General features: G+C 39.5%; 1 protein-coding gene across 2 annotated transcripts in view; it reads left to right on the top strand.

Annotated features, from left to right (window-relative positions):
• Positions 1-26,932, top strand: part of ATP8A1 (ATPase phospholipid transporting 8A1) — a 235,267-nt gene that overhangs the window by 139,784 nt on the left and 68,551 nt on the right. For both annotated transcript variants that reach the window (XM_082838545.1, XM_082838546.1), the window contains 2 exons: positions 1,172-1,236; positions 19,404-19,576. In XM_082838545.1, the coding sequence (XP_082694671.1) occupies positions 1,172-1,236; positions 19,404-19,576 (238 nt within the window). The remainder of the gene's footprint in view (positions 1-1,171; positions 1,237-19,403; positions 19,577-26,932) is intronic.

Raw genomic sequence — 26,932 nt, 5'->3', positions numbered from 1 at the left:
ATATATATATATTATATATAATCTCTGTCTGGCTTCTAGACAGAGTAGACTCAAAGGAAAGCAAGTGTTGAAGCAGGAAGGCCAGAGGCTATTGAATTAATCCAGATGAGATATGGTGGTGGCTTGGACCCAGGTAATAACAGTAGAGGTGGTGAGAAATGGTTGGGTTCTGGATGGATTTTGAAGGTAGAGCCAACAGGATTGATTGATAGATTAGATGTAGGGTATGGAAGAAAGAAAGGAATCGGGTAAATTCAAGGTCTTTTAGCTGCAGCAACTGAAGGATGGAGTTGCCATTAATCAAATAAGGAAGACTAAAGGAGAAACGGGTTTTCTGGGGGGAGGTTAAGAGCCTGGTTTTTGGATATGTTCAGTTTGAGATGCCTATTTTACACCTAAATGTCTGCTATTAAGTAGGCACTGGCATGTGAGAGTCTAGAGTTCAGGAAAGAGGTCTGAATGGGGTTTATGCGTTCTAGAGTGGTCAACATTTAGATGGTGTTTAAAACCTTGGGAAGGAATGAGATCACAAAGGGAGCGAGTGTAGATGGTATTGTTTTAAATGTGAGGCCCGCCAACAAGGTTGCCTGTTTTTCTCCAGCCACGTTCAGCTGTAGGCAGACAGGTGCAGAGTGAGCCGAGTCGGTTTAGTCAGCAGGTGATTTTGCCCTGCAGCAAGTATAGCAAAGCAAGAGAGGGCAGGAGAGGAGAGGATGTGATGCAATCCAAGGGCAGGAAGATTGTGATGGGATCGATGGTCCAAGAGAGAGCCAGACAACCCTCCTGAACCCTTCTCCCAAAACAACCACTGGCCCATCTTCTGCTCTTCGTGTTGGTCATCGTGAAGGATATTTCATACACATTTATCAGTTTTCAGGACGTTGAGAATCCTTACTGTAATCTCTTCCATATTTGTTTATCAAGACAGCCTTAACACTCCAGGTAATGTCCTTGTATCTTATCCCTCTTACAGCAAGCAAGAGCATTTCTTTTTTAAACTTCCTGCAAACCTAGAAAACAGCCATCACTTCTATTAAAAGAGACAAAATTTTAATTTTATCAAATAAAATAGATAAAATTTAGAATTTTGTAGTATTATCGTGTTAACGTCTTCACCTCTTCTCTCTAGAGAAATTAATTATATCAATCTATTTACTCTGTTTGGACATAGGACACTCCTGCAAACTTTTGAGGAAGAACATGGGAATGATTGTTATAAATGAAGGCTCTCTTGATGTAAGTAAGATTATCTTTTTTAAAAAAAACCTTTAATAACTTAATTATCTTGTAGCATTTTATTTTATATTCAGCTAGCTGTGGAAATATTTTATTTTCCTGAGGTTAAAAGATACCTTACTACTATTGTTCTGCTAGAACAAATGTACACTGTTTTGAACCATTGATGTAAAAAGATGCTAGCTTTGTATCTATGACAGCTAAAAGAAATTGCTAAATGATTTGCTTAATGTTGTGAGACAAGAAAGCTGCTTTACAAAAGCATTATGTCAGGAGGTTGCTGAGTGACGGCAACTTATTTGTATCTGCCTGGGTATTTTGTATATTAAGCATTTAATGTCTGCTTTAGCTTCCAGTGTTGATATTTTGCTTCTTTTAAAAAAATGTGAAAGCTATTGAACAACACCAAATAACCAATAGTCAAGTTGTTTTTTGTTTTTTATCATTTATTTTTTTGGCTGCGTTGGGTCTTCGTTGCTGCACGAGGGCTTTCTCTAGTTGCGGCGAGCGGGGGCTACTCTTCATTGCAGTGTGCAGGCTTCTCATTGCAGTGGCTTCTCTTGTTGCAGAGCACGGGCTCTAGGCACGGGTTTCAATAGTTGTGGCGCACGGGTTTCAGTAGTTATGGTGCTCGGGCTTAGTAGTTGTGACTCACGGGCTTTAGAGCACAGGTTCAGTAGTTGTGGCGCACGGGCTTAGTTGCTCTGTGGCATGTGGGATCTTCCCAGACCACAGCTGGAACCCATGTCCCCTGCATTGGCAGACGGATTCTTAACCACTGTGCCACCAGGGAAGCCCCTCAAGTTTTTTTTTTAATGTCCTAACTTCTGGGCTGAAATATGAATTCCTAGGATGTCTTTTTTCATGGCTGTGTTCACATGAAGTTATATTTGGAAAAGAGGGAAAGATTTTTTAGGAATATAGTGTAAAATAAAAGTTAACCAAAAAAAAAAAGAAAGTAGGTCAAATGACCTGTAAATATTTTAAAGGAAAGGTGAGTGCAATTTAAGGTGGAAGACAGAACAGGAGAGGTGATTATACAACCGCTTGAAACAGTCATTGTGACGCAAAGAGCAGAGCAGAGCAAACCTGATAATTAGGGATGTTGGAGAAGCCGAAACCAGCTCTGTCGAAGGGATGATGAAGAGGCAGATGTTTTGAAGTTGGATATAAAACAAGTTACATGTAAGAAGTATTTAGCTTCTGATTTTTAAACTGAAATGATGACCTCTTTATTATTTGTCCTTAAAACAATCCTTGTGATACTCTTCCCTTTCTTGTGAAATCTTTAAGCACCTTGTAGCCTGAAGAATAATATATGATTTTGCAATTATGAGAGTTGTTTATGCCTTTCATTATTGGGGAAGTGCTTTTTGTGAATGAAGCTTTAATCCTAAACACACACACACACACACACACACACACACACACACACACACAGGCAAAAAAAAAAGCCAGCCCTCCAGAGGCTTATAAATAATAAGGGAGGTAAAGTGCATTCAAGTAACAGATATGTAAATAAGGTAGATAGCTTGCTGTGAAAATATCACGATGTTTAAGGAACTATTTACAAAGTAAGTGGCATTTAGTTACATAGAAGTGAGTACCTGAGTAAGGGGGACAAAAGCAGAAAAAGCTGAAAGTTACTGGAAGTAAGTTCAAGGCATATTTGGGGCATGAAAGAGGAACGTTAAACTTGAGCACAAGGTTATAATTTTTTAAGTATGTTTTGTTTGAATAAATGTAGGCACAGAATGTAAAATTTAAAAGTTACAAAAAGGGAAAGTATAGGTGGCAAAAAATGAATCGCCCACCTTTACACCCAGCCTACTCGTTTACCTCCCTAGGGACGGTCACTAGTTCCAGTCTTGTGTGTTTGTCCAGAGATGTTCTGACTTACCTAAGGGATATGCATGTCCCAGATGTGCATGTCTGTGGATGCATCCTTTGTTGTTAAACACAAATTGCAGCATGCTGTCCACACTGCTTGATACTGCACTTTGCTTTTCTCACTTAATATATCTGAACAATTATTTTATAATGGTCTGTGTGAAGCTACCTAATTCATTTTAATGGTGGCACAGTATTTATAAGACAGCCATAAAGAAATGACAGAGGGGGGTTAAAACTGGAGAGCTAGTCTCGGGTCAGCTGTGGAAAGCTGGGCCAGGTTTGAGAATTTGCCTTCATAGGCGAGGGAAGCAATTACATCAGCCTCTTAAAAGACATGTGATGTGTAGAAGCAGTTCTACATAGGCAAGTTGGAAGGGTGGGAGGCATGGGGTGCAGGTAAGGGACCAGGGTAAGAGTTAGGGAGGAGGAAATAGGGGCACCAATGCCAGCAATGTGGTGTGAAATTCAGGGAAACTTATCCCATGGGGTCCCTGAGAAGGAGCCATCGAAGGTGGTTCCAGAACTGGGTTGCAGTTGTTCACAACATTACAAGACCCTCAGTGCAAACATCCCCATAATCCCTGTAGACCATTAGGCCTTTGTCAGCATCATGGGTTACACGTGGTACCCAGGTTTTCTGACACTTGAAGGAAGTCAGAAGTGGGACCTGTGAGGTCAAAGCAAAAGCATGACCATGCTTGATTTGACATCCTTCTTGTCTGGATTTAGGCTTTCACTTTATGTAGAGTGTGCTAGCATTGCTTCTTTTGTTTTCATCTGTTTCATCATTTTTCTCCAACTCTTAGACAAACACAGTCTTGAAGTGTTTTAAGTATCAAGTGATGTAAATAGCAATCTCAAGAAAAAAAAAGAGAAAACTGAAATACCGAAAATATGCAATGTACTGAATCATGTATTGTTAAGACAGGTTTATTTATTTCCATTTTGAAGTTTCCAAGATGGCAACTCAAAAGTAATAAACACCTCATTGGGACTTCTCTGGTGGTCCAGTGGCTAACAATCCGCCTTCCAGTGCAGGAGATGCAGGTTCAATCCCTGGTCAGGGAACTAAGATCCCACGTGCCATGGGGCAACTAAGCCCATGCGCCACAACTATTGAGCCTGCGCACTCTGGAGCCCATGTGCCACAACTAGAGAGCCTGAGTGTTGCAGCTACTGAGCCCGTATGCCTCAACGAAGACCTGATGGGGCCAAATAAATAAATAATTTTTTTTTTTAAAGAAAAGTAATAAACACCTCAAAGGTACTTGCACTACCTGTTGCTGCAGGACCAAACGTAGAGCCTCAGGGGAATACTCAGTTTCAGTGAGAGCAGGGACACCCCTCTGTCTGTTTTGGTTTGCCATTCTCTCTCACTCCCCAGCAAGTTGCCTAGCCCATCGTTCGTACTCCGTAAATATTTGAGAAGTGAGTCACTGAATAAGGTTTAATTAAGGGCTTCCTTTAAAAACAGAAAAAGGTTGTGTATCAGTTTTAAGTTTGGTAGTAAGCGATCATATCTGATACTTAAAGAGCAAGTGTTTAGAAATGTCCTGAGCAATTCAAATGCCAGTTAGGTATGGAAGATCACAGGCAAACACTATGGCTGAATGAACTGACAGACGCATCCAGCTCCAGACTACCTTGGGTTCTCGCACTGCTGTCTGGAGAAGGTTTTTCTCCCAGGGAGTTAAGTGGTGACTTTACAAATCTGGCTGTCTGGGGTGAGACCTGCTGTGGCAAACTCATTCGCTTCTCAGCAGGAAAGGAACCAGCACTTTGCATCATAGCTCCTTCAGATCTTGTGTCATACAACCCATGGCTGAGATTTCAGGCAGGTCATTAGAATGAGTCTAGGTAAATCATTATTTATTTTTCATTGCCATGGAAAAGAAAAGCATCCTATGTGTTCAAATTGGACTGATAATAGTAAGAGATAGGGTTACCACTCCATCAGCACAAAGAATAATTAACATTTAGGTGATAAACTTAGGAACATGCCATCTTAGGAAATAATATTAATATAATAGGAAATAAATTGTGGGTGTTCAGAGTTTTGTCAAGTGACACTTTTAATGTACTCAAGTCATTCTGTGCAGTAGCACAGTGGTTAAGGTACAGTTCTGCCCCACCTGAGTGGGGCACCCTGGGCAAAGTGAAATTAGATAACTTCTCTGAGCCACTTGTGCTGCCTGTCAGGTGAGGGTAATGTTACCCTTGGATTGGTATGGTTAGCACAAGGCATGGCACGTATAAAAAGGATATGTTACAAAATTGTGTAGAAAAATAGTCTATGTTGAAGGCTTGCTCTACAGACCTAATATGGAAATCTGATGGGCTTTTCTGCCTCTGCACATTCCCGGTTCCTTTCACAGCAAAAGCAGCACGCCCTGCTAGTATGACGCCTGAGAGCAAAGCTAGGTGTTCTCACCCAGCTACCTGACAGTGTCAGCAAAAGAGTTTCTTAAAAAGCTTGATCATACTTGTTTTAATTTAGAAAGTAAGAATTTCATGGAGGAGCATCTTTAATAATCTAAAGTAGATCAGAATCTATTAGATACTTGTTAGGTAACAGAATTTTCTATCATGTTACTTAGAACCACTTTGTTTTGGGTTCTGATTATGATCTTGGTATGAGACATTTTCTTAAGGGTCTGCAAAAGCACAAATTTTAAATTACTGGCTTGAAGGATATTTGGTACTTCTTCCCTAACTCTACAGAAATGCCCAGGAAGTATCCCATTAAATTCACAGAAACCCCTTCCACTTAATGACCTAGATCCTGTCTGTTAAAACTGGAAACATCTGAAAATGTGAGCTAAGAACTAGGGAACCTCCTATGTGACCTATCTTTAGCTCCCAGTGTCTGATTACAGCATCTTTCAAAATGTAGTAAAACAATTCTGGAAGGACTGAGTTGATGTTATATTAAGGAGTGTGATTATTATAGTATTCGTATCCCGCATAGCATACCAACTCTGTGAATCTCTGGAAATACTTTCAGGTGACCCAGAATATCTTTTTTGATGGATATGATCTAACTTTTTCTAAAAGGTAGAAAGAAATTGAAGACTGATTCATTGAGATAGCTCAGGATTTCACTACCCTCATTTGTCAAGTCTGGGTAGGTGGGAGGAACCATAATTTCTTAAGCCATTAACTCTGTAGGTACCCAAATCATCTTTCTTGAGTCTCACATGATATACCTGTAACCTTGGCCTCTCCTCCTTTTAGCATCTTTTTTATGTGGAGAGTTGTGGGATCTGTCCTGAGAGGCAGGGCTGGATCTTAAATTTGTTCTTGTTGTTTTTTCTCCCCTTTTCTACTGTCTGGCTTCCCTAGGAAACAAAAAGGGGCAGAGAGGAAAATTACTTACTATATATTTATTGAATCAACAGAAATGATGATTAAATATGTATGTGAGGAACTTGGAGAAATAAATTTCTTCCACTCAGAGTCAAAAGGCTTCCAGTTTTCCCAAGTTGAACTCCTGAGAAGCCCTGCCCACCTCTCCTGCTGATCATCTGGGCACAGTTTTTTCAGTTTCTGCTTCTGTTGACATTTACATTTAGCCTGATTAGGAGTCAGCACCCAATATAAGGAAGCAGAGTATGGATCCCAAAGGAAAATGCAGCTTTTTGACTGTGTGAAAAGGGAACTGCTTACCCCTGCAGGGTTCTATGCGTGGCTATTATAGTCATAAGAAAAACACTAGCTTATGTTTATAAGTGCTTATATTTTGTACTAAGTACCGGACTAAGGATTTTACAAGGACAATCACATTTACACCTGAAAACATTAGTAGGCAGATACTATTATGCCCAATCTTGAAAGGTTAACTTGCCCTCTAGTGCTAAGCAGCCCTGGAGGATGTATCTAAGTCATTGGATTCCAGAGTCTAAGAAAATAAGAGTTCTCTGGGCCTCAGCTGCCAGTGACTCTTATAAAATAATAATAATAATATCCATCTCTAGGATGTTGTTGTGAGGATTAAACAAAACAGTACCTTTTAAGTACAAGGTCTGGCATTTAGTAAGCACTTAAGAAGTATGGACCATGATCATGATCATGATCATTTCTTTTAGCATCATTATTCCTGGGGGTAGGGGGAGTTTCGTTTTGCCAGCTGCTGTAAGAGGTGATTTTAAACAGCTGCCCTCCTCACTACTTAAATTTCTCTACTTAATTTGCAAATATGAACTTAAGCCAGCCTAGGTTTGATTATGGATACCAGTCTTTTCCCTCCCTCATATATTTTACAGAAAATGAATTGTTAACCACATTTCATATTAACAAGGATAAGAATATATATTTTTCAACACCACGGGAAAAGAAAGCCCTTTATGGGATTGCACATTTTTTTTCCTAGCTGAATTTGATTTTCTAACACCATGTAAGCTTCAAATGTAACTTACAGGCATTCATGACATAAATGGTGAAGTTGTCATCTGCACCCTTTTAAGCTCGACTTATATGTATTATGCAGGCAAACCTTACTGCTTGGGGAACCAGTCACTGTGGAACGGCTTCTGAAAGAAGTCCAGAATAAGCAAGTTATTGACTTGACTCCGGAAAAGGAGGGGAAAAAAGAGAATTGAGGCTACTTCAAGTTTTGTCTTGATATGTCCCATGAGTCTAATGCAGTACGTTTTGTATTGCTTTGAAAAATAGTTCAGGCAGGTTTTAAACCACACTGAGTTTTCCTCCACTGCCAGCTCGGGAACTTTAGTATTGTGAATTCTCTTTTGCCATTAGCAAAGCTGTTTCAGCTTTTTTGGCCTGAAAATGTGTAAGATCTCAGTTTAACTTTTAAGGTGTTAATGTATCCCTATCAAAAGCAAAGATGTGTTTTTATAATGTCCCATTGCAGGATGATTGTTCAAATACTGTCTGGCACACGGCTTACTTCAAGTAGCTCTCAGTGAAGAAAGCCAACTTTGTTCCGTTTGAGAGAAACGGGTTAGTAAAAACTATATATAAACATTACAAAAAGAAAATAACATAAGAACAAATAATCTGTTCTCTGTTCCTCTGATTTAAGACAGTGTCTGCCACAAGCCAAAGACTGTGGTTGAAAAAGTTCCATCAAACCCATTGTTTGGTCTCATAAAAACAAAATGTGTCCCCTTTGCTCAAACAAAATTCTGTAATCTTGGGTTGTGTTCAGATCCCTAAGTGAAGTTGTTCACAGATTCATAGTGTTGCTGTTCTGAGAAATTCTTCCTCCTCCTAAGCCTGAATATTCTTTATCTTTTTTTTTTTTGGCTAAACATCTGAGCTCTTCTAAGACTCTCTGAGACCTAGAATTACCGTTAAATGCCTTCTAATCAGTCTGCCCTCTTGCCATCTCCCAACAGCTTGATGGCATTTTTGAGGTGAGCAGACCATGCCTTGTGACTTTTTTTGCATCTCTTTTTTTTGTATCTTTTGATGAATCAGCATAGCCATAAAATTGACGGTTTACAGGAAACCTATGTGTCAGGTAAATCTGCATGCGTTAGCCTCTGCTCCTATACGGATGACGGTGTCTGTCTCAAATACAGATGGAGACTTTGAGTTCACAAAGCTAACGCCTGTGGGATCCTGAATCTTGACCTAGATTGCTCTAAGTCCAAAACTGTTTTTCTTTTTGTTCTTAAATAACCCTTCCTTCTCCAGAGGTAAAGGGGACTCAGTCTCAGAAAAAAGCATTCTGGAAGGCACGCCCCACGTTTGCCAGCTTGTCCCTTCCTCCTCTCCCGCTCACCACCAGGACTGCAGAGCAGCTGAAAGAGGAATGCTCTTCTGGGAGATGGTGGCGTTTGGGCATCTGGTATTTACGAAATTCAGGAACGACCCTATATTTCGTTTTACTGTGACAGTTGTACATAGATTTATTTGAATGGATGTGGGAAATAATGGAAATGGTGTGCATTTGGAATGTGCAGTGAGAAAACACAGCAGATAATGATTCTTCGGTATTCCTACATTAATTAATTCAAATCATTAGGGAAATGGGCCCAACATCAGCTTTCTTTGTGGTTCTGGGTAAGAATTTCTCACAGACCCCAGTTGTTACTGTCTCCAAACCGTTGATTTGGTAATTTGCTTATTTTCAAAAAACCGGTTGTATATTCTGCGCAGCCTCTTCTGGCTGAATTGAAGGCCATACGAGAGACTGGATGTCTGCCCATCCAGTTCCTCCAGGACACTTCCTCCTGCCCTTGAGTCACCGCCGCCGCTGGAGAATATTTAATGCCAAGCTCAAAATAAGTGTTCAGGAGACCTTCAGTGGTGGTTTCAAATAATTACTATGAGAGCTTTGGTAAAAGCCTTTATCCACAAAACTATTTAAATTATATAATTATATCCCCTACCTCACTCTTCCTTCCTTTCCCGAGATTTGTCTGTCTTTGCTCTGTGCCGCCATCCCAACACTGAAAGATAGACTTAGACCCAGATTGGACACTTTCTGCCTTTCTCTCTAGGGTACCCAAAACGAGAATAGATGCCTCACAACGAATTATTTGCCTGATGGAACCTATCATAACCCCAAATCCCAAACCTCTGCCCAGGGGCCAAGAGCAATTTACCCAGCGCTGCAACTTCCTTTTCTTAGCTTCTTCCATTCTTTGACCTGTTTCAGATGGCATGACCCTACTGGGAGATTGGGCCATTTCCTCAATTACAGTGTTTCATATCTACGCCTGCCCTGGAAAGCTCATATCTGTGTATCAGCAAAGCATGAAAAAATTTTTTTTCTCTGTTTCCCTCTTCATTATATTTAGCAATATGTATTGATTAAGTGCATTTGCTTGGCTGCCTTCCACTAAGCTGTTTTAGAAGACCTCTTTGGCCATATGTTTTTAATGATTTCACCTTCTGTCTGCCTTTACCCATTTTAGAAAAATGACTTTATGTTGGTTTGGTTCTATACAAGTATGTTTTTAAAGGTTATGTTCTAATGTAGCCTAGGAGTTTAGAAACACCAGTTTTTCTGGTCAGAAACTGTCCAAGAGAGAGAGTGATCCTGACGGGGATGAATACTAAATGGACCAATTGTATATAAATGTAATTTCTCTTTATTCTCAGGTATATGTTCTTTACCACTTACTACCGCCTGCAGTAGCTAAAGAAGTAGTTGATATATGTGTTGCACAGGATTATATGGAATGACCAGTGTTCCACTGAATCAATAATACAGTGTCAAAAGATAATACCCAATGGTTTACCGACGTTGCTGTCAGGGAAATCATAACTCACTCTTTAAGAACGTGCTAACATTGTCCATACTTGATATGGTCAGAATGTATTATTAAGAATGTCATTGGAATGTTCCATTGATTTGTAATTTTAGGGTATGAACATTTGGAGAGTGCAAAATAGAGAAAGAATGAAACATTATTTGGCCATAAATTTGTACATACCTCATGTCTTAAATGATGATGAGGTGGGGCCACAAAACAGCTAATAAAATAGGTGTTAGTTTAAGATTTTTATATATATTCTCTTATTTGACATTTTAACTTAACTGATAGTAGGTTTTAAAACCAAGTAGGTAAGCTAAGGTTTTCACACACACACACACACACACACACACACACACACACACAAAGTATTTATTTATCTGCTTTTAAAAATCATCCATACCTAAGAAGTTAAGTTGATGGTGTTAGAGCTGAAGAACATGCCAGTGAAATAAGTCCTCTGTGTTTTGTTTATCATTAGTTATTTTCAACCTACTATTTGTGAAGCTCTCATTTGCATATAATGCTATTTTATGTAACTGCATATATATATATATATATATATATCAATATATCTTTATGGGAGCTTAAAGTCTAACATATATTGATGTGGTCATCTGCAAAAATCATAGTATGAGAGAAATGCCAAATCACTTTGTAACTTTCAAGTTATTTTCTGCTCAAGAGTTGTATCAGGGCCTCCCTGGTGGCGCCGTGGTTAAGAATCCACCTGCCAATGCAGGGGACATGGGTTCAAGCCCTGGTCCGGGAAGATCCCACATGCCGCGGAGCAACTAAGCCCGTGCGCCACAACTGCATGAGCCTGGGCTCTAGAGCCCGCGAGCCACAACTACTGAAGCCCACGCGCCTAGAGCCCGTGCTCCACAACAAGAGGAGCCACCGCAATGAGAAGCCCGCGCACCGCAATGAAGAGTAGCCCCCGCTCACCGCAACTAGAGCAGCAACGAACACCCAGTGCAGCTGAAAATAAATAAATAAATAAATTTAGTTTTTTAAAGAAGAGTTGTATCAGGTTAGAGACAGAAATTAAGAGATAAAGAAAAACAGTCTAGGTTAACTTTATAAATATTTGTCCTCCTGCCATCTAGCAAGAGCTACATGCCATATGAGAAGAGATAATGCCATCTTTTCTATAATTGAGGGACGACAGGTTTCCAGATAGTTTTTATGTAGAAGAAGTAGTAGCTAGTAGAGTTGGGTGTTAGCAATGAAAAAGTAGATTGAAATAAAATTGCCATTAGGAGATTTCAAAAGGAAACTGAAAATCATCTCAGTAATATACCACTTGGATTGCACTGATGTTGTGCAGTGATTGACAGGTTGCAGAACATTCATTCTTCTTCGGGTGCTGACATCTCTCTTAGACCTGATGTCAGAGGAAGGAAAAGAATTAGTCTTTCCTGGAAATCACCTCTGAGCCAAGCACTGGGCAGGACACCTGAGTTAGCACATCTTGTCACCACAATAACCCTACAGAAGAGATATTAACCCAATCTTATGAATGAGAAAAATTTGATTGAGAGAAATTAAGTAACCTGCCTGAAGAAAGACAGCCATGAAGTGGGAGAACAACGATTCAAACCAAGTCATTCTGATACCATATTACTGCTAGTTAGTCAAGTGAAAAAATAAATAAGGACGAGGTAGATTGGAATACATATGTACTCCTGGTGAAGAAGTTTATCGATAGGCCATGAAATAAACTTACCTGTGACACCTATGATGTGGGATATAATCCTTTGTAGAACGCTGAGCCTAGGTAGCCACCTGATCCAAAAGTATTTTGGAGTTCTTGGTGTCTTAAGTTAGTGGTTGACGCCATTCCTTATTTCTCATTTAGTTTTTTCATAAGGAACTTTTTTTCAAAATAAAATACCTAATATTTCCTTTCCAAGAAAGGTGAAAAATGCTTGATTAGCTTGTTTTCACCTTATATTCTACAACCACCTAAAGGTGAGGAAAGCCTTGTGTTCTGAGCCATGGGGTATGTTTCAGCTTCTGGAACTTAAGTCCTCTACCATGTGGCTTCATCATTTTGCTTCAGATGTTATTGGTGCCCAGAAGCATCATGTGAACCCTCATGGCCATCCTCGGCTTTCTAACTAAAAAAGCCCCACTTTTTTATGGTTACATATTTGTTATATGTTGATGGCTGCCTTCTCTACACTGATTGGTAACTTGTGCACATCAGCTGATGAGTTCTGAAGAGTTATTTTACAGTGACCCACCCTCCAGCAAGTTGTCTTATTTCATCAGAGTCGCCGTCTTTGTTCCACAAGATGTTCTCCTGTAACATTATGTTGCATTTTGTCCTTTTGGTGGAAAGTAAGTGAAAACAGAAACCCGCTGTGCTGCTACTAAAGTGAGAAGCACAGGCTTCATAAACTTAAGTCCATTCTGACAAGGGTGAAAGTTGTGTATCTTCCAAAAGTGATTCAGCATTAGCCAAAATTCTATGCTTATTTCACTTAACTGGTGGTGAACTCATGATAAACTTACGGTAAACATAAATTTATCATTTGACCTGCACACATTTAACAGATTCCCAGGAATAAATACAGGTGCTGAAGGCTTATTTGTATTCTGACCCAAATACCAACATATAGTTTGAACTAAATAAGTATTATATGTATACTTTTTTCCTTTAACTTTTGCTCTTTGGCTTAGCCTTGCTGATGACTCCTTCTGGGATAAGATGAGTTATCACACATTTTCTTCTGTCACTATAAGTAACTGTGGCCCTGGAGCAGGATGTGGGTGTTACGACACCCATATGACACCCACACCACGACATTTAGGTGTTACATTTTACACTGTCTGTAATCTTCACATCATTTCTGCTGGTTAGACTGGAATAGACTAGTCTTCTAGTCAAAGGCAAGAGGCTTTTATTTACCTCTCCTTAGGGATATTTCCACATTCTCTACTGGGGTGTTTCCTGGATATGTTCCTAAGTAAGACTCTCTGTTCTGTAAACCCCTGAAAGGAATCAGGAAGAAAAACCAAAGGCCAGAGGCTGAAAAGGGCCATTTTTATGCAAGTGCTTTCTGCAACATTACATTTGGGGCCATCAAAATCATAGTTCTTAGGTGGCCTAACATGTTCTTTGCACATCTGGCCTCTGGTTCTTTAGAGTGTTCCAAGCAGAGTTTTTGCCAAAATGCAAACGACATCTTGCACGCTATGATACTTTCCAAACAAGTCAGGGCTTTCAATTTATTTCACTATAAAATTGTGTTCATTGTCTAGGGTGCCCTCTGTGATTTTTATCAAAGATTTCCTCGGCGAAGGTCGTGTAAAAGTAATTTTAAAAGATTACCATAGGGCTTCCCTGGTGGCGTAGTGGTTGAGAGTCCACCTGCCGATGCAGGGGACACGGGTTCGTGCCCCGGTCCGGAAAGATCCCGCATGCCGCGGAGCGGCTGGGCCCGTGAGCCATGGCCGCTGAGCCTGCGCGTCTGGAGCCTGTGCTCCGCAACGGGAGAGGCCACAGCAGCGAGAGGCCCGTGTACCGCAAAAAAAAAAAAAAAAAGATTATCATAAAGCTGCCAGTCTTTGATTTCTTAAAAATTGTTGTTATTTTATTTTATTGGAGGGTATGGTGGGGGTCAGGGCAGGCCACCCTAAAATATGCCAGACTGGCATATTGAATATTTTGAATTAAAGTTACTTAAGAAACAGCCAATCCAAGAAGAACATTCTGACCCTCCTTTGTCTTTAGAAAGCAAGAAATAAATCTCCCATTTGAAAAGTACCTGCCCTGCACCAGGAGGTAGATAGACATCCTTATCACTAGAGATAGGAAATTCCAGGCCAAGAAGGCTGTTTAAACAAAATTTGTTACTTCCTCACTAATTTACTACCCCAAGCTTAAACGTCTCTGTCTTGTCAGTTCTTTACAAATTTGTTGTTTCTTTGTCTAAAAATTACAAAAACTGCCTGCTTTGGTCACTTCTTAGGTCCCATTTCTATGAGACCTCCATGTGTACTAATTAAATTTGGGGTTTTTTTCCCTCCTGTTAATCTGTCTTGTGCCAATTTAATTATTAGGCCAGCCAAAAAAACTCAAGAAGCAGAAGGTGGGAAATTTCCCCCTCCCCGACAGGTATTGTATGAACATGTTATCTGTTTTGCCAGGCAATACAAAGATGCAAATAGAACTTTATTAAGGCCCTTTGGTCTGAGTTAATCTTTGTGAGGAATTGTACTTGACCTAATTATCTGCCAAGCATCTTTCTTTCTTTTTTCTTTTCCAAGCATGTTTCTTATAAACCAAATACACATTGTTTTCTTCTCATAAATCCACTAGTATATAACCTGCTTGATCACTAAGTAGCTAGTCTAGGTGTTGATTCCATTATATTCATTAGACAATTTCTGTTATATGAGATAGAAGGAGATGTTAGATCATAACCACCACTTTGTTCTTCATTTCCTCTGCAATAAAATAAGCACACTAACATTTTATTTATTGCTCTAATTAAAAGTGTCCAAGATTACACAGGAGTTTTACAGGCAGTAAAAAACAATGGTCACACAACAAAATCATTGTAACTTCCCACAAGGTATTCTCCAATCATTAATAATTTGGTTATTCTTTTATTACCAAGCTTGTATTGATTTTATTTCATCTCTTTATCAAGGGCCTCAGTCCTGCAGGGAAGTAGAGATATAAACAGATAAGCAATTATACATCACGCTACATTGTGTAAGTATACACACATATTTGGAGAATCCAGAAGATGGAGGTATTCATGTCACCAGGAGGACTCAGGAAAAATAGAGTTGGGGACGTTTCTTGGTTTATTTATTGTTCATTGCTTTCCGTATGTAGTCTTAAAGGAAAGAAAGAGTGACAGTGGGGGAGAATAAAGATGCAGGGGAGAAGAGGGAGGAACAGAGGTGAGAAAAGAAGGCAGGTCTTCCTCCCAGCTCAGGAATTAGGGAGGATTAGGTAAAGGGAAGTTTTGAGATTAAGAGAGGAAAGTTGAGAGAATAATTTACGAATGTTCTCAGTAAAGCAGGGAGATGTTTGCTGCACTAACAGGAGCCAAATATGGAGTCTGAAGAAGGGAAGAAAAGGTCTGGAGTAACCTCTGGGAACAGTGGAATCGGCTAGTCCCGGGTGAAAGTATAGCTCAGCAGTAATGAGCACCCATATAAGAGAGGAGAGCTGGAGTAGAGCCTGTCCTCAGGGGGAGGTGATTTTATTCCCTTTCTAGTCCCTGTTGTGTCAGGACTAAGAACAGAGAAGTGTTGGCTGTAGACTGAATTGTGACTTGGCAAAGCAGGAAAGCTTGGAGGAGCTCATAAGGGCCCCTGATGAGCACTTGGCTAGGTGCAGCCCATGGACAGGGAGAGGAGAGCTGAATGCTCAACTGTCGTGTCCACATGGGATGCAGGCTGTGAGAGGTGCAGGCAAATCCCGCTTTCCCTGCGGCTCCTTCCCATACCTGGGTCCCCGCCTGGTGAGACGCCTGAATGCCTGTCTGTCTCCCCAAACTGCCTTTACTTCTGACTCTCCCTGATTATAGCAACAAATGCTCCTTTTCTTTCAGCCCACAAATAAGACTTTGTAGCATAAGGAGATACAGAGCTTTTATGTTGTTGTACCCTGTGGTCTTTTATCCTTTTTCTGAGTTAGCTTCTCATTTATATATTTATACTTTCACATGTCACTAAGTTTAAACGTTTAAACATTTCCCCCTTCGGTAACCAAAAAGAAAACAAAGCAACAGCTAATGTAGTAATAAATTTATTTCTAGCTACAGGAGATAAGCTTCAATGCAATATGGCCATAAAGTATGGCTCCCAGGCTTACAGGAGAAGCAGTAAACGTTCATAAATAAAAGAATTTTAAAATACTCCTGGCAGTATAAATAAGGGTGAAATATAACATGTAACTGGCAGCACACAGCCAACAACAGAGCTGCTTACAAAATAAAACTGTAAACGAAAATAAGGAAGTGTTTGCAGCTTTTCTGTTGCTGTTACCTTGCGCCCTAGGTAGGCTGACTGGAGAATTCACTGTGCGAAGATTTTGACTCACCTTCTGAAATGTGATCTCTGTTACATCTCCTGACACTGTTTGATTTGCTGCAGATCTGTGATAATCACCCAGGAAACCCAGGGATGCTGACGCCACAAATAAGTTCTCAATACATTTTAAGATGTCAGAGAACGCCCTCAGAAGAAGGGAGAGTGGGGCGCACAGGACTGTGTCGAACAGGCTGGATCATGAGGGGCTTGCACAGCCAGGAGTTTACTTGACTTTGAGTCTTGCTTTGCAGCTGATCTATAAAGAAATTTGAAGTCCCCTTGAGGTACATCTCAGGTTTCATTTAGGTTTTCAGATCAGGAGTGACTTGGGCAAAACTTAAAAAAACAGAGTAGCGGATGGATGGATGGATGGATGGGTGGATGGATGGATGGATGGGTAGGTAAGTAGATAGGTAGATAGGCAGGCAGGCAAATAAATACACAGGTACACATACATGCATTTCAGTGGACAGTGCCTTGGTTTGAAAGACTGTTGAAGTATTAATCCCTATTATTCTCTAGAAAATTAAAGAGCACGAATGAGAAGACTGACTGCCTATCTGTCTCTCTCTCAAATCAGAAGTGATAATAGAGGGGAAATGGAGTGCTTCCAGTGGGGTGAAATCAAAATTTATCAGTGCTCTCATTCCATAAATATGTCTTTGCCGAGCGTCTGTAATTACAGGCACTGTTTGTGGCTGGGAACCACATTAAACATTGTCTCTCCCCTCAAGGAACTGAGGGTCTTGCTAGCATAGAGTGAATTACACATGATAGCATGGAGTGAGTCTGGGAGGGCTTGGGAGGACAGCCTGGTTTCAAAGATAGTGGAATATCTCAGGAGGAAAGGGTGGTCCAGAGAGAGGGAAAAAAGGAGTCAAGGTTGTAAAGAGAAAAGCGAACGAAAGTTAGCTGGACTTGGATTTTAGACTTTATCATGTAAGCAGTAGAAGCCATTGAAAAATTTTAGAGCAAGAAGAGACTCATTTGTGTTTCAAGTTTGTTTTGTAAAGAGAAGGCTCTGTTGGTGGTAAAGACAAGATGAGAGACAGATGATGAGGGCTCTAGGGAAACAACAGGGGAAATGGTATGGGGATTTCACTTATGATTTGCTATGCCTGGTACTGTTGGTTTTGTTTTTGCTGGATAATGTAGAGAATGACTAGCTAGTACAGAAATTTAATTCTGAGTTTGGTTTCTCTACTTAGTAGCCATGTGTTTTGGGGCGAGGAAATTAAACTCTAAGTCTCACGCTTACCATCTGCAGAATGGGGACAATAGTTGTGCCTCCTGCACAGGGTTGTAATAAGTGTTAACTGAAGTACTGTATCTGTGTGTGTAGCCCTTAGAACCATGACTGGTGTGTGGTAGATGCTAAATATTGTTTTATTTTATTTTCATTTTTTATCTGTGTATTAATCTGCTTGTTTGTTCATTTCATCCATGGGAATTTGCTTTTAAGACAATCCAGGGTAATCTGCTATGGATAGTCATTGATAAATTTGCTTGCAGAATCTTGCTGACACTTTTTACCTCCTTTTCTTAAAATTCTCTTGGGCCCAAAATTTCCAGTAGGAAATAGGAGCGTGAGGCCTGTAAATTAAAACAGCTCTTTCCCCCCGACGTAAAGTGTGAACAGAAAATTTTGCAAAGAATGCTGCTATATGGCGGTCCTTCATGTCACTGTGTGTAACGAGGAACAGGGGAAGTGTTAAATGAAGTTCCAGCGTTCGGAGGGTTGGGCATGCTTACTTTACGGTACAACACTGTTCTGTTATTTCGATAAACAGATCCTGAAATTCCAGAACGTAGTGTGAACCACATTTGAAATACGAATGTAGAAACACCTTCAAAAATCCCCAATATAAAATTTTAATTACCTCTGTCTTTGCTTCCCTCTTTGTGAAGATAACTCAAATAACTGTACCACGGTCTTAAATTGGAACGATAATTATATCTCCTTTGAATATAACAAAAATTATTATGTATTATTTTTTACTATAGGTATATTTTATTATAGAAACATAGATTTGTTAAATTTATTATATAAATAACTGCGGGCTCAGATACTAGCACTCAGAACAAAACTCTAATAGGAAAGTAATCGTTCCTTACATTTCCTTGGGCAGAGCCCGTGTTCTGTGTCTTCATAATGCTGGGGCTCCGTTGAAATAAGAAGCTGTCCCTATCAGGTTATAGGAAAAGTCTACAGGATCTAGGGAGAAAAATTAAGTATCTTGAAATTTTTTCCCTTTGAAGAGCTGGGAAAGCAATAGTTCTTAACAGAGGGAAACAAATACAACCTCTCTATATAGCTGAGGTGAACAAAGCCTTTCTTGACACTAAAGGTTTTTATTGTGCCTGAAAATGAACTCTTCATTGATGGAAGGGGTTCTTTTATTCAATCCGTCAAGATTACTAGGCCACATGTCACCATCCCCAGCTGAAATACCGCATCATGAAATCGCGATTAAAGTTATAGACGCCAATTCATGAAGTGGCAAGAGATTACAGATACTACATTTCCTCCTCTTGAGAATTAAGTTTCAGGCGCATTGACAACTTCTGAAAGAATACCCATAAATTATTTAAATTACATTCCCCAACTTTACCCTTGATTCATAGCTAAGCAATTTTGACTAGTTCAACGTTGTTATGCTTTAACAAGATAATGTACTGAAAATATTTTAAGAAGATTGCGACCGTGTGGTTGGAATAATGAGCAAAGATGGCAGGGGAATGGGTGATGTGTAGTCAAGTCCCAACCGTGCTAGGAACAGGGTATGGCTTTAAGGGAGTCACTCACTTTTTCTGACAATGTTTGTCCAGTCTTCTCTGAGGAGCTTTCGTGAGAATCAGATGAGTAGAGGTATGTGAAAGCAATTTGAAACATAAAAAGCACTAAAAATAACTAAAAGTAGTTGCTGAACAACCTTGGTAGAACAAATGGGAGTAAATGCTGAGGGCATCTTTCGTTTAATTTTACAGGGAACAAGGGAAACTCTCAGTCGTCACTGCACTACCCTTGGTGATGCTCTTCGGAAGGAGAATGACTTTGCTCTTATAATTGATGGGAAAACTCTCAAGTATGCCTTAACTTTTGGAGTACGGCAGTATTTTCTGGACTTAGCTTTGTCGTGCAAAGCTGTTATTTGCTGCAGGTAAGTTCTCCATGGTATTGTCAGATTTCAGTAATGAGCAACTGGATCCTAAGTTCTTGATTTTTAAAGTTCCTTGAAGTTATTTTATCCAGAATCCATAAATGTCAGGTTATTTATTTATTAATTCATTCACTCAGGGTTCACAAACTGGGATAGCATTTATTAGCAGAGTTTTGAAAGTGAGTCCTGACAGTCATTAATGATTATTGTTCATAATTTGAATTGGCAGGTTTCTTGCCATTCTGTGTTTATTTACCTGCATCTCCATCCAGGGTTGCTTCTCTAAAGGTTCTGTTTTCTACACTTAAATCTTTGATTCTGTTGCTTGGACTTATTTGGGGGAATGCATGATGGGAGACACTAACTGAATCATTTTCCAAATAGCTGAGCATTTTTCTGAAGGCTGTTTATTGACCATATAATCTTCTGCCGTCTAATTTATAATATTGCCTATATCCTAAGTTAAAATCTGTTTTGAGGTATCAAGGCCTACTCCATAGAATTGTATTTTTGTGAACTATTTAGCTCCAATCCTTCCTGAACTTCTTGTCAAAGAATCTTCCTCATGTCTTTGACTAAATTGTTTTAACAAAGTCTTCCTAAAATTTAAAGTATATTTATGACTATGCCCAGTCTCTTCCCCTCTGGTCACCATGAAATGCAAGGATTTTCCTCTTTGCCACCCACTTACTGAATCTTACCAGCTGGTCAGACTAGGCGTTGGGTAGCAGTTCTCAAATTGCTTTCTCTTCATGCGAGATGAAATACTAGCAGGGCTTCTGGAGAATTTCTCAGAATCTGTGCTTTTAACATTATCTTTAAAACTGTACTATTGGCAAACTTTATTTGTTCTACAAACTTTATTTGTTTTACAAACTTTATTTGTAAAACTTTATTTTTTCTCTTAAAATATATTTATGAATAAAAGAATCTTCTGCTTTTTAAAACTTTTTTTGGTCCAGGCTTTATTTACTTAAATATCCTGTATATGATATTGTCTCCAAACTTGTAAGCCATGCCTTATAGGTATTTCCTAAATTTCAGTGGGTTGTTTTTGTGAAATATAGTTTAAACCATACTTAATAAATATCCTTGATAAGTGTCATTTCAGCCTATAAAATTATATTATACTCAGAGCATTAAGAGTTGCTTATTATTCCTAGGAATCTAATTATTTCATTTAATTTTTCTTCTCTGTGGCATGTATTAATAAATACTATTACTATAAAGCTTTTAGGCAATACAGTGTACAGATATTTAGTATTAGTAATAATCAGACTCTGCTTAACCATGAAGAAAAAATTGGAAATTATTTTCTTGACTGTCTTCTTTAAAAAGCATGAGAAGAGGGAGGGGATATGGGGATATACGTACGCATATAGCTGATTCACTTTGTTATACAGCAGAAACTAACACAACATTGTAAAGCAATTATACTCCAACAAAGATGTTAAAAATAAATAAATAAAAATTAAAAGCATGAGGATACTCATGATTTTTTAATATCTGCTTTTCCAGTGATGTTTCTTGGCTCCTTTGTAAATCTCTTGACCATGTTCAACTCTGATGCTCTCCCATCAGGATAATTTTGTGCCAGACTTGGTTGTTTAATCACTTTCATTAATGGAGGCACAAGGATCAACAAAAGATTGCTCAAAAGCACATTAAGTGATATGGCTGTTGGCTCCTATTCAGAAACAGAACGGACCACAGAGCTGTTTAGATAAAATGACGGGTTCCCTTGAGCCTGCATCCGTTCTGTGCCGACTGTGTGCTGGGGAGAGATGCTGCACATACAAGGATGAACAGGACGTCCTGCCTGCTCTCCTTCGTATTTGTGTCTGCCTTGTGTTTTAAGCAGACTCACAGTTGGTTTGAAAGACGTGGGAGGCCGATTTCATCGCCGCTGAGCCTCATTCCTAGAGCATTGCTTAACACGGTACCTCCCACCATTCTTCAAAAAGTCGAACCACAAAATTAAACAATAGCAGAGGGAGAGAAAAACTAGAAAGCAGAGTCCAGGGAGAAAAAAATACGTTCTGTGCTTGTGAAATTCCCTCCTGAGATCCTCGTTCTGGATGCTCACAAGTCACATGGACCTCAGCACCCCTCCAGGTCCCAGGCCCCTGGGAGGGACACACACTGCCGTGCACGTGCAGCTCTGCTCTGACACTGAGCTTATAGAGATGTGGGTGGCCCCTTCCTCCCTCCATCCTGTTTTATGCATGTTTGAGGACCATGAAGGTCCCTCTGCAGACATTGAGTTTTATTTAGAGTTTTAGGGGTTTTTTTAAAAAGTAAAAAACTTTCCTCTGCTTTTTTCCTCTAATTACCTTCATATTCTCTCTTTTCCCCAAAGACTGTGGTTCAGCTTCCGGTCTGGCTTTGAGAATTCGTCTAAGCCCATAATTACATCAGTGCCACTGCCCGATTTATATCTGTGCACCTTCTTGGCCCGGTGCCGCTTGACATTTAAATTATTGGCACAGACCATCTTCTTGTCATTTAGCTTACTGACCTTGAAGCATAATTTCCATGATGATTCCTCACTGTGAGGAATAGGTGGGCGGTTCTGCATATCCTTCTTTGCAGTTAAATGCACGCATTCTTACTCCTGGTTTCTCAGATGATTGTAATCTCCTAGCCTCAGGAAATTCTCTATTTTACTCCATTATAAGAAACCCTCTGGATAAATACTGAATATTATTTCAAAATACAGTAGGGCACTGTTTCTCAAATTAGTTTATGTTCATGCTGGTTTTCTAGGTTTTTCCCTCAAAACGACTTTACAGTTTATTTCTTGTCAGTCCACACATGAAGATAATTCAGCATCTTGCTCTTCCTTTGCTAGAGTGGAAGTAGGGGGAAAGCCTCCCTTAATGGATAATGAGGCTCTGGACATTAGCTCCATCTTCAGGATTACATCAGCCACTTGTCTTCCCTGACATTATCAGCATGAAGGGCAGGAGGCAGTTTTTAGTGTTTGCCTAATTGACAGAGTTATAAAGATGAGCGTTTTCCCTGAAGAGTCTACAGTTGAATTGAAAGAAACAGTTGTTCTCTGTCAGTTGTCATGACATCTCTTACTCACCATCAGTTTCTAAAGGGAATACTCAGAGACAGAAATAATCCCCTAGCCCCCAAATTATTCAGGGCTTTGGAGTGCTGGTTTTGGTTTACAGAGTGAAGGTTGCGTGTTATACATCAAATAATTTTTTCAATTATGTAAAATCCAAGAAGTAAAATAAAATCTGTTTTTATCAGTCTACCAAGTACTGTATTTTCATAGGTACTGTGCAGTTTTTGTTTTCACCACTGTGAATTTACCTGTATAACCTGAGTAGTTTAATAGTAAACATGCACGTTATGTTAAAGGACTTTCTGGTAAGTTTTCCTAGTCCCTTCTTCAGGTACACTGATTTTTACCATTTGGTGTGATCACAGATACTTTTGAAGAACAAATGAAAGCTATGGACGAATTTTACACAGACATGTTAAATTGAATGTACCGCTTCAGGGATTTCACAGACTCCCTGGAACTCCTTGGACAGGTAGAGGGGGGAAAAGGCTTGCTCCAGGACTCATGGAGACTTGTGTACACAGCTAAGATCAAGAGCTATTCTGCAAACTAACTGTACCAGATAAATACTTTCTCATCTCAGCTGCCAATATTTTATGCCCTAAGGTCTTACAGGTTGTATAATTGATAGAAGGGCACCTTAGCCGGGGATTTATGAAATGCTTGTTCTAGCTTTGCTGCCCTGGCACTTTGGATACCTAATGGAATCACTCTGGCCTTGGTTTTGTGACCTGTAAAATGAAGAGCTTAGCATGTAGCAGTGATTCAAATATTCCAGGGAGAATGGATGTCTACAGCAGTTAAGATTGGAGCTTCTCTGGCATAGAAAGGTGGGAAACCCATGCACACAGGCACCCTTCCTGGGTTAGCTTCTTCCAGCTTGAGAGCTGCTAGGCCAGGGGACCTCTCCTAGCCCTTTCAGTTTTTGGATGAACCCTACTTCTTTTGGCCACTCTGTGGGAAGAGTCTGTCTACTGCTTGGATCTGCTTAATTCAGGGAAGCATCTGTTCTACCTCTTTTAACATTCCCTCCAGAAGAGAGTGGGAACGTTGCAGTGGAGTATCGCTGTGTGTTAAATAGCATGTGGTTTCAGAGATCCTCGTCAGTTCACATAAGCCAGCCTTTCAAAGAATCTTACATTTTTTCTGTAGTTGTCAGTTTAGCTTAAACATATTTTGAAACTTATGTTCTGTGACAGTTGGTTGAAAATTGGCCTAGAGCCTCCAAGCTTTTAGACTGTCTAGTAATCACCGTTCTCCTACATAATTTATGTACTCATGTCTTCTGAAAAGCAGAAGTGAAATTGAAGTAAGCATTTTTCCCTACTTGCAACATCTCTAATCAAAGTTTAACCCCCTTTTAGGCCCTTTTCCCCATAGTGCATAAGAAAACACTTGACTTCAGTGAGTGTCCTCACTCGGGAGTGGCATTCCAGGCAAAACCTTTCACCTGAGTCCGATCGAGGGGCCCTCCAAGAAGGCGTCTAAAGGGACACCTTGAATACTTTCTGTCATAGCCTGAGAATGTTAAGTAAAGGGTCAAGACAGATCCGCTTCTTGAATCTTTTGGGATTGTCTTAAACTTTAAGGATTTGTCTAAATAAATGTTCTACTTAAAGGGTAGTCATAAAGCACAAATGAAGCTAATAAATGCTCAACAGACATTCCTTTAAAGAAAGAAGTTTGTGAACACGTTGGATGCCAAGCAGATGTTTGGCTTTGAGAAGACTTACAAACGCTTAATGAATGTCAACCGTATATTTGCTTCCAAGAAAATATGAATAAATGTTGGCAATGTTGAGAGAATATTTCTTTCATACATGTATGGCTAAAAGAGGACACACTGAATAAATCTTATAACTTCATAAAATGCCCATATTTTGTGTTAACATAATAATAAGTTGCTCAGCCCTGTTCATCTCATTTGCTTTTCTACCTCCACTGAGTAATGTTAAAGGAAATACGTGGCCATATTATAGGCTGGTAGCCAATTATGATGATGTACATCATCAGGGAAGTCCGTATTGGACAGTAAAATATCTAAAAACTTACGAGAAATCTAAATGCTATAGAATCCCACTGTAATTCGTTATATAGTTTTAGATGTGACTCAATTTACATAAACCACCATCACTAACACACAGACACACACTAATTAGAACCACAGATTGTATAATTCTGATAAAACAGAGTTAGACTGTACTGGAAAGTACATCAAGCATAAGTGTAAAGCTCAGTGAATTTTTACAAAGTGAACACACTCCCGTATCAATCACCCAAACATGACCAGCACCCCAGTTGCCCCCTCATGCTTCCTGTATTTTATCATCTTCCCAAGGATAACTGCTAACTTGATTTCCATCACCATCTTTCTTAAGATATCTTGTTCATTTCAGTCTTTTTCTGTTTTGTATCTTGCTCATTTGGAGTAAACATGTGTCTTCCGTAGCTACATTCAAATTCTTTACGATTCTTTTCTGTTCAGCAGTTTTAAGTACAGAGCTCTGCAGCCTCACACTAAAGGCCTCCCTAAAGCTTTACATCAATCAGTAAATCGGTACTACTCTAATATGTTCTTCAGTCAAATACAGATCCACCTAAGAGATAACTTACACTTCTCCTTCAGTTCTACAGTGATAGAATGAAAGGACTTAATTTTCCAATTTGCTAAAGACATGGTATATAGAATCCACGACATTATCTGATCTGTCAAACTAGTGATCGCACCATGTGGGAAAGGGAAGCAGAGTTAGTTTGGTATAACTGATTCTCCTTGAACCCTTCATAGTTTCTAGTGATTATCTTCTTGTTAATAAACCTATCTGAGTGATCCCCACTTAGGGACAATTAAAGGCTTAGTATCTTGATCCAGACTGGAGTTCCAGGAGTTGAGATCATGTAGAACAGTAAGTCATGGCTGTCTAGAAGCTGTGCGACATGGAGTGGAGAAAAGAGAGACAAAATCCTAGCAGAAAGATGATCCTTGGAAAACAAAAGGCATATTGCCAAGAGAGCAGTGAGAGAAACAACAAATGCATGTAATATGATGGGCTTTATTTTTTTAATGTAATTTTTTTAACATCTTTATTAGAGTATAATTGCTTTACAATGGTGTGTCAGTTTCTGCTTTATAACAAGGTGAATCAGTTATACATATACATATCTCTTCCCTCTTGCATCTCTCTCCCTCCCACCCTCCCTATCCCACCCCTCTGGTGGTCACAAAGCACTGAGCTGATCTCCCTGTGCCATGCGGCTCCTTCCCACTAGCTATCTATTTTACGTTTGGTAGTGTATATATGTCCATGCCACCCTCACACTTTGTCCCAGCTTACCCTTCCCTCTCCCCGTATCCTCAAGTCCATTCTCTAGTAGGTCTGCATCTTTATTCCCGTCTTGCCCCTAGGTTCTTCTGACCATTTTCTCTTTTTTTTTTTTTTTTCACATTCCATATATATGTGTTAGCATATGGTATTTGTTTTTCTCTTTCTGACTTACTTCACTGTATGACAGTCTCTAGGTCCATCCACCTCATTACAAATAACTCAGTTTCATTCCTTTTTATGACTGAGTAATATTCCATTGTATATATGTGCCACATCATCTTTATCCATTCATTTGTTGATAGACACTTAGGTTGCTTCCATGTCCTGGCTATTGTAAACAGAGCTGCAATGAACATTTTGGTACATGACTCTTTTGAATTATTGGTAGTGTATATATGTCCAGGTTTTCTCAGGGTATATGCCCAGTAGTGGGATTGCTGTGTCCTATGGTAATTCTATTTTTAGTTTTTTAAGGAACCTCCATACTGTTCTCCATAATGGCTGTATCAATTTACATTCCCACCAACAGTGCAAGAGAGTTCCCTTTTCTCCACACCCTTTTCAGCATTTATTGTTTGTACATTTTTTGATGATGGCCATTCTGACTGGTGTGAGATGGTATCTCATTGTAGTTTTGATTTGCATTTCTCTAATGATTAATGATGTTGAGCATTCTTTCATGTGTTTGTTGGGAATCTGTATATCTTCTTTGGAGAAATGTCTATTTAGGTCTTCTGCCCATTTTTGGATTGGGTTGTTTGTTTTTTTGATATTGAGCTGCATGAGTTGCTTGTATGTTTTGGAGATTAATCCTTTGTCAGTTGCTTCATTTGCAAATATTTTCTCCCATTCTGAGGGTTGTCTTTTCATCTTGTTTATGGTTTCCTTTGCTGTGCAAAAGCTTTTAAGTTTCATTAGGTCCCACTTGTTTATTTTTGTTTTTATTTCCAT

Source organism: Leucopleurus acutus (genome assembly GCF_964270905.1).
Source record: "Leucopleurus acutus genome assembly, chromosome: 4".
Taxonomy (NCBI): Eukaryota; Metazoa; Chordata; class Mammalia; order Artiodactyla; family Delphinidae; genus Leucopleurus; species Leucopleurus acutus.
This window is presented reverse-complemented; position numbering and strand designations above follow the sequence as displayed.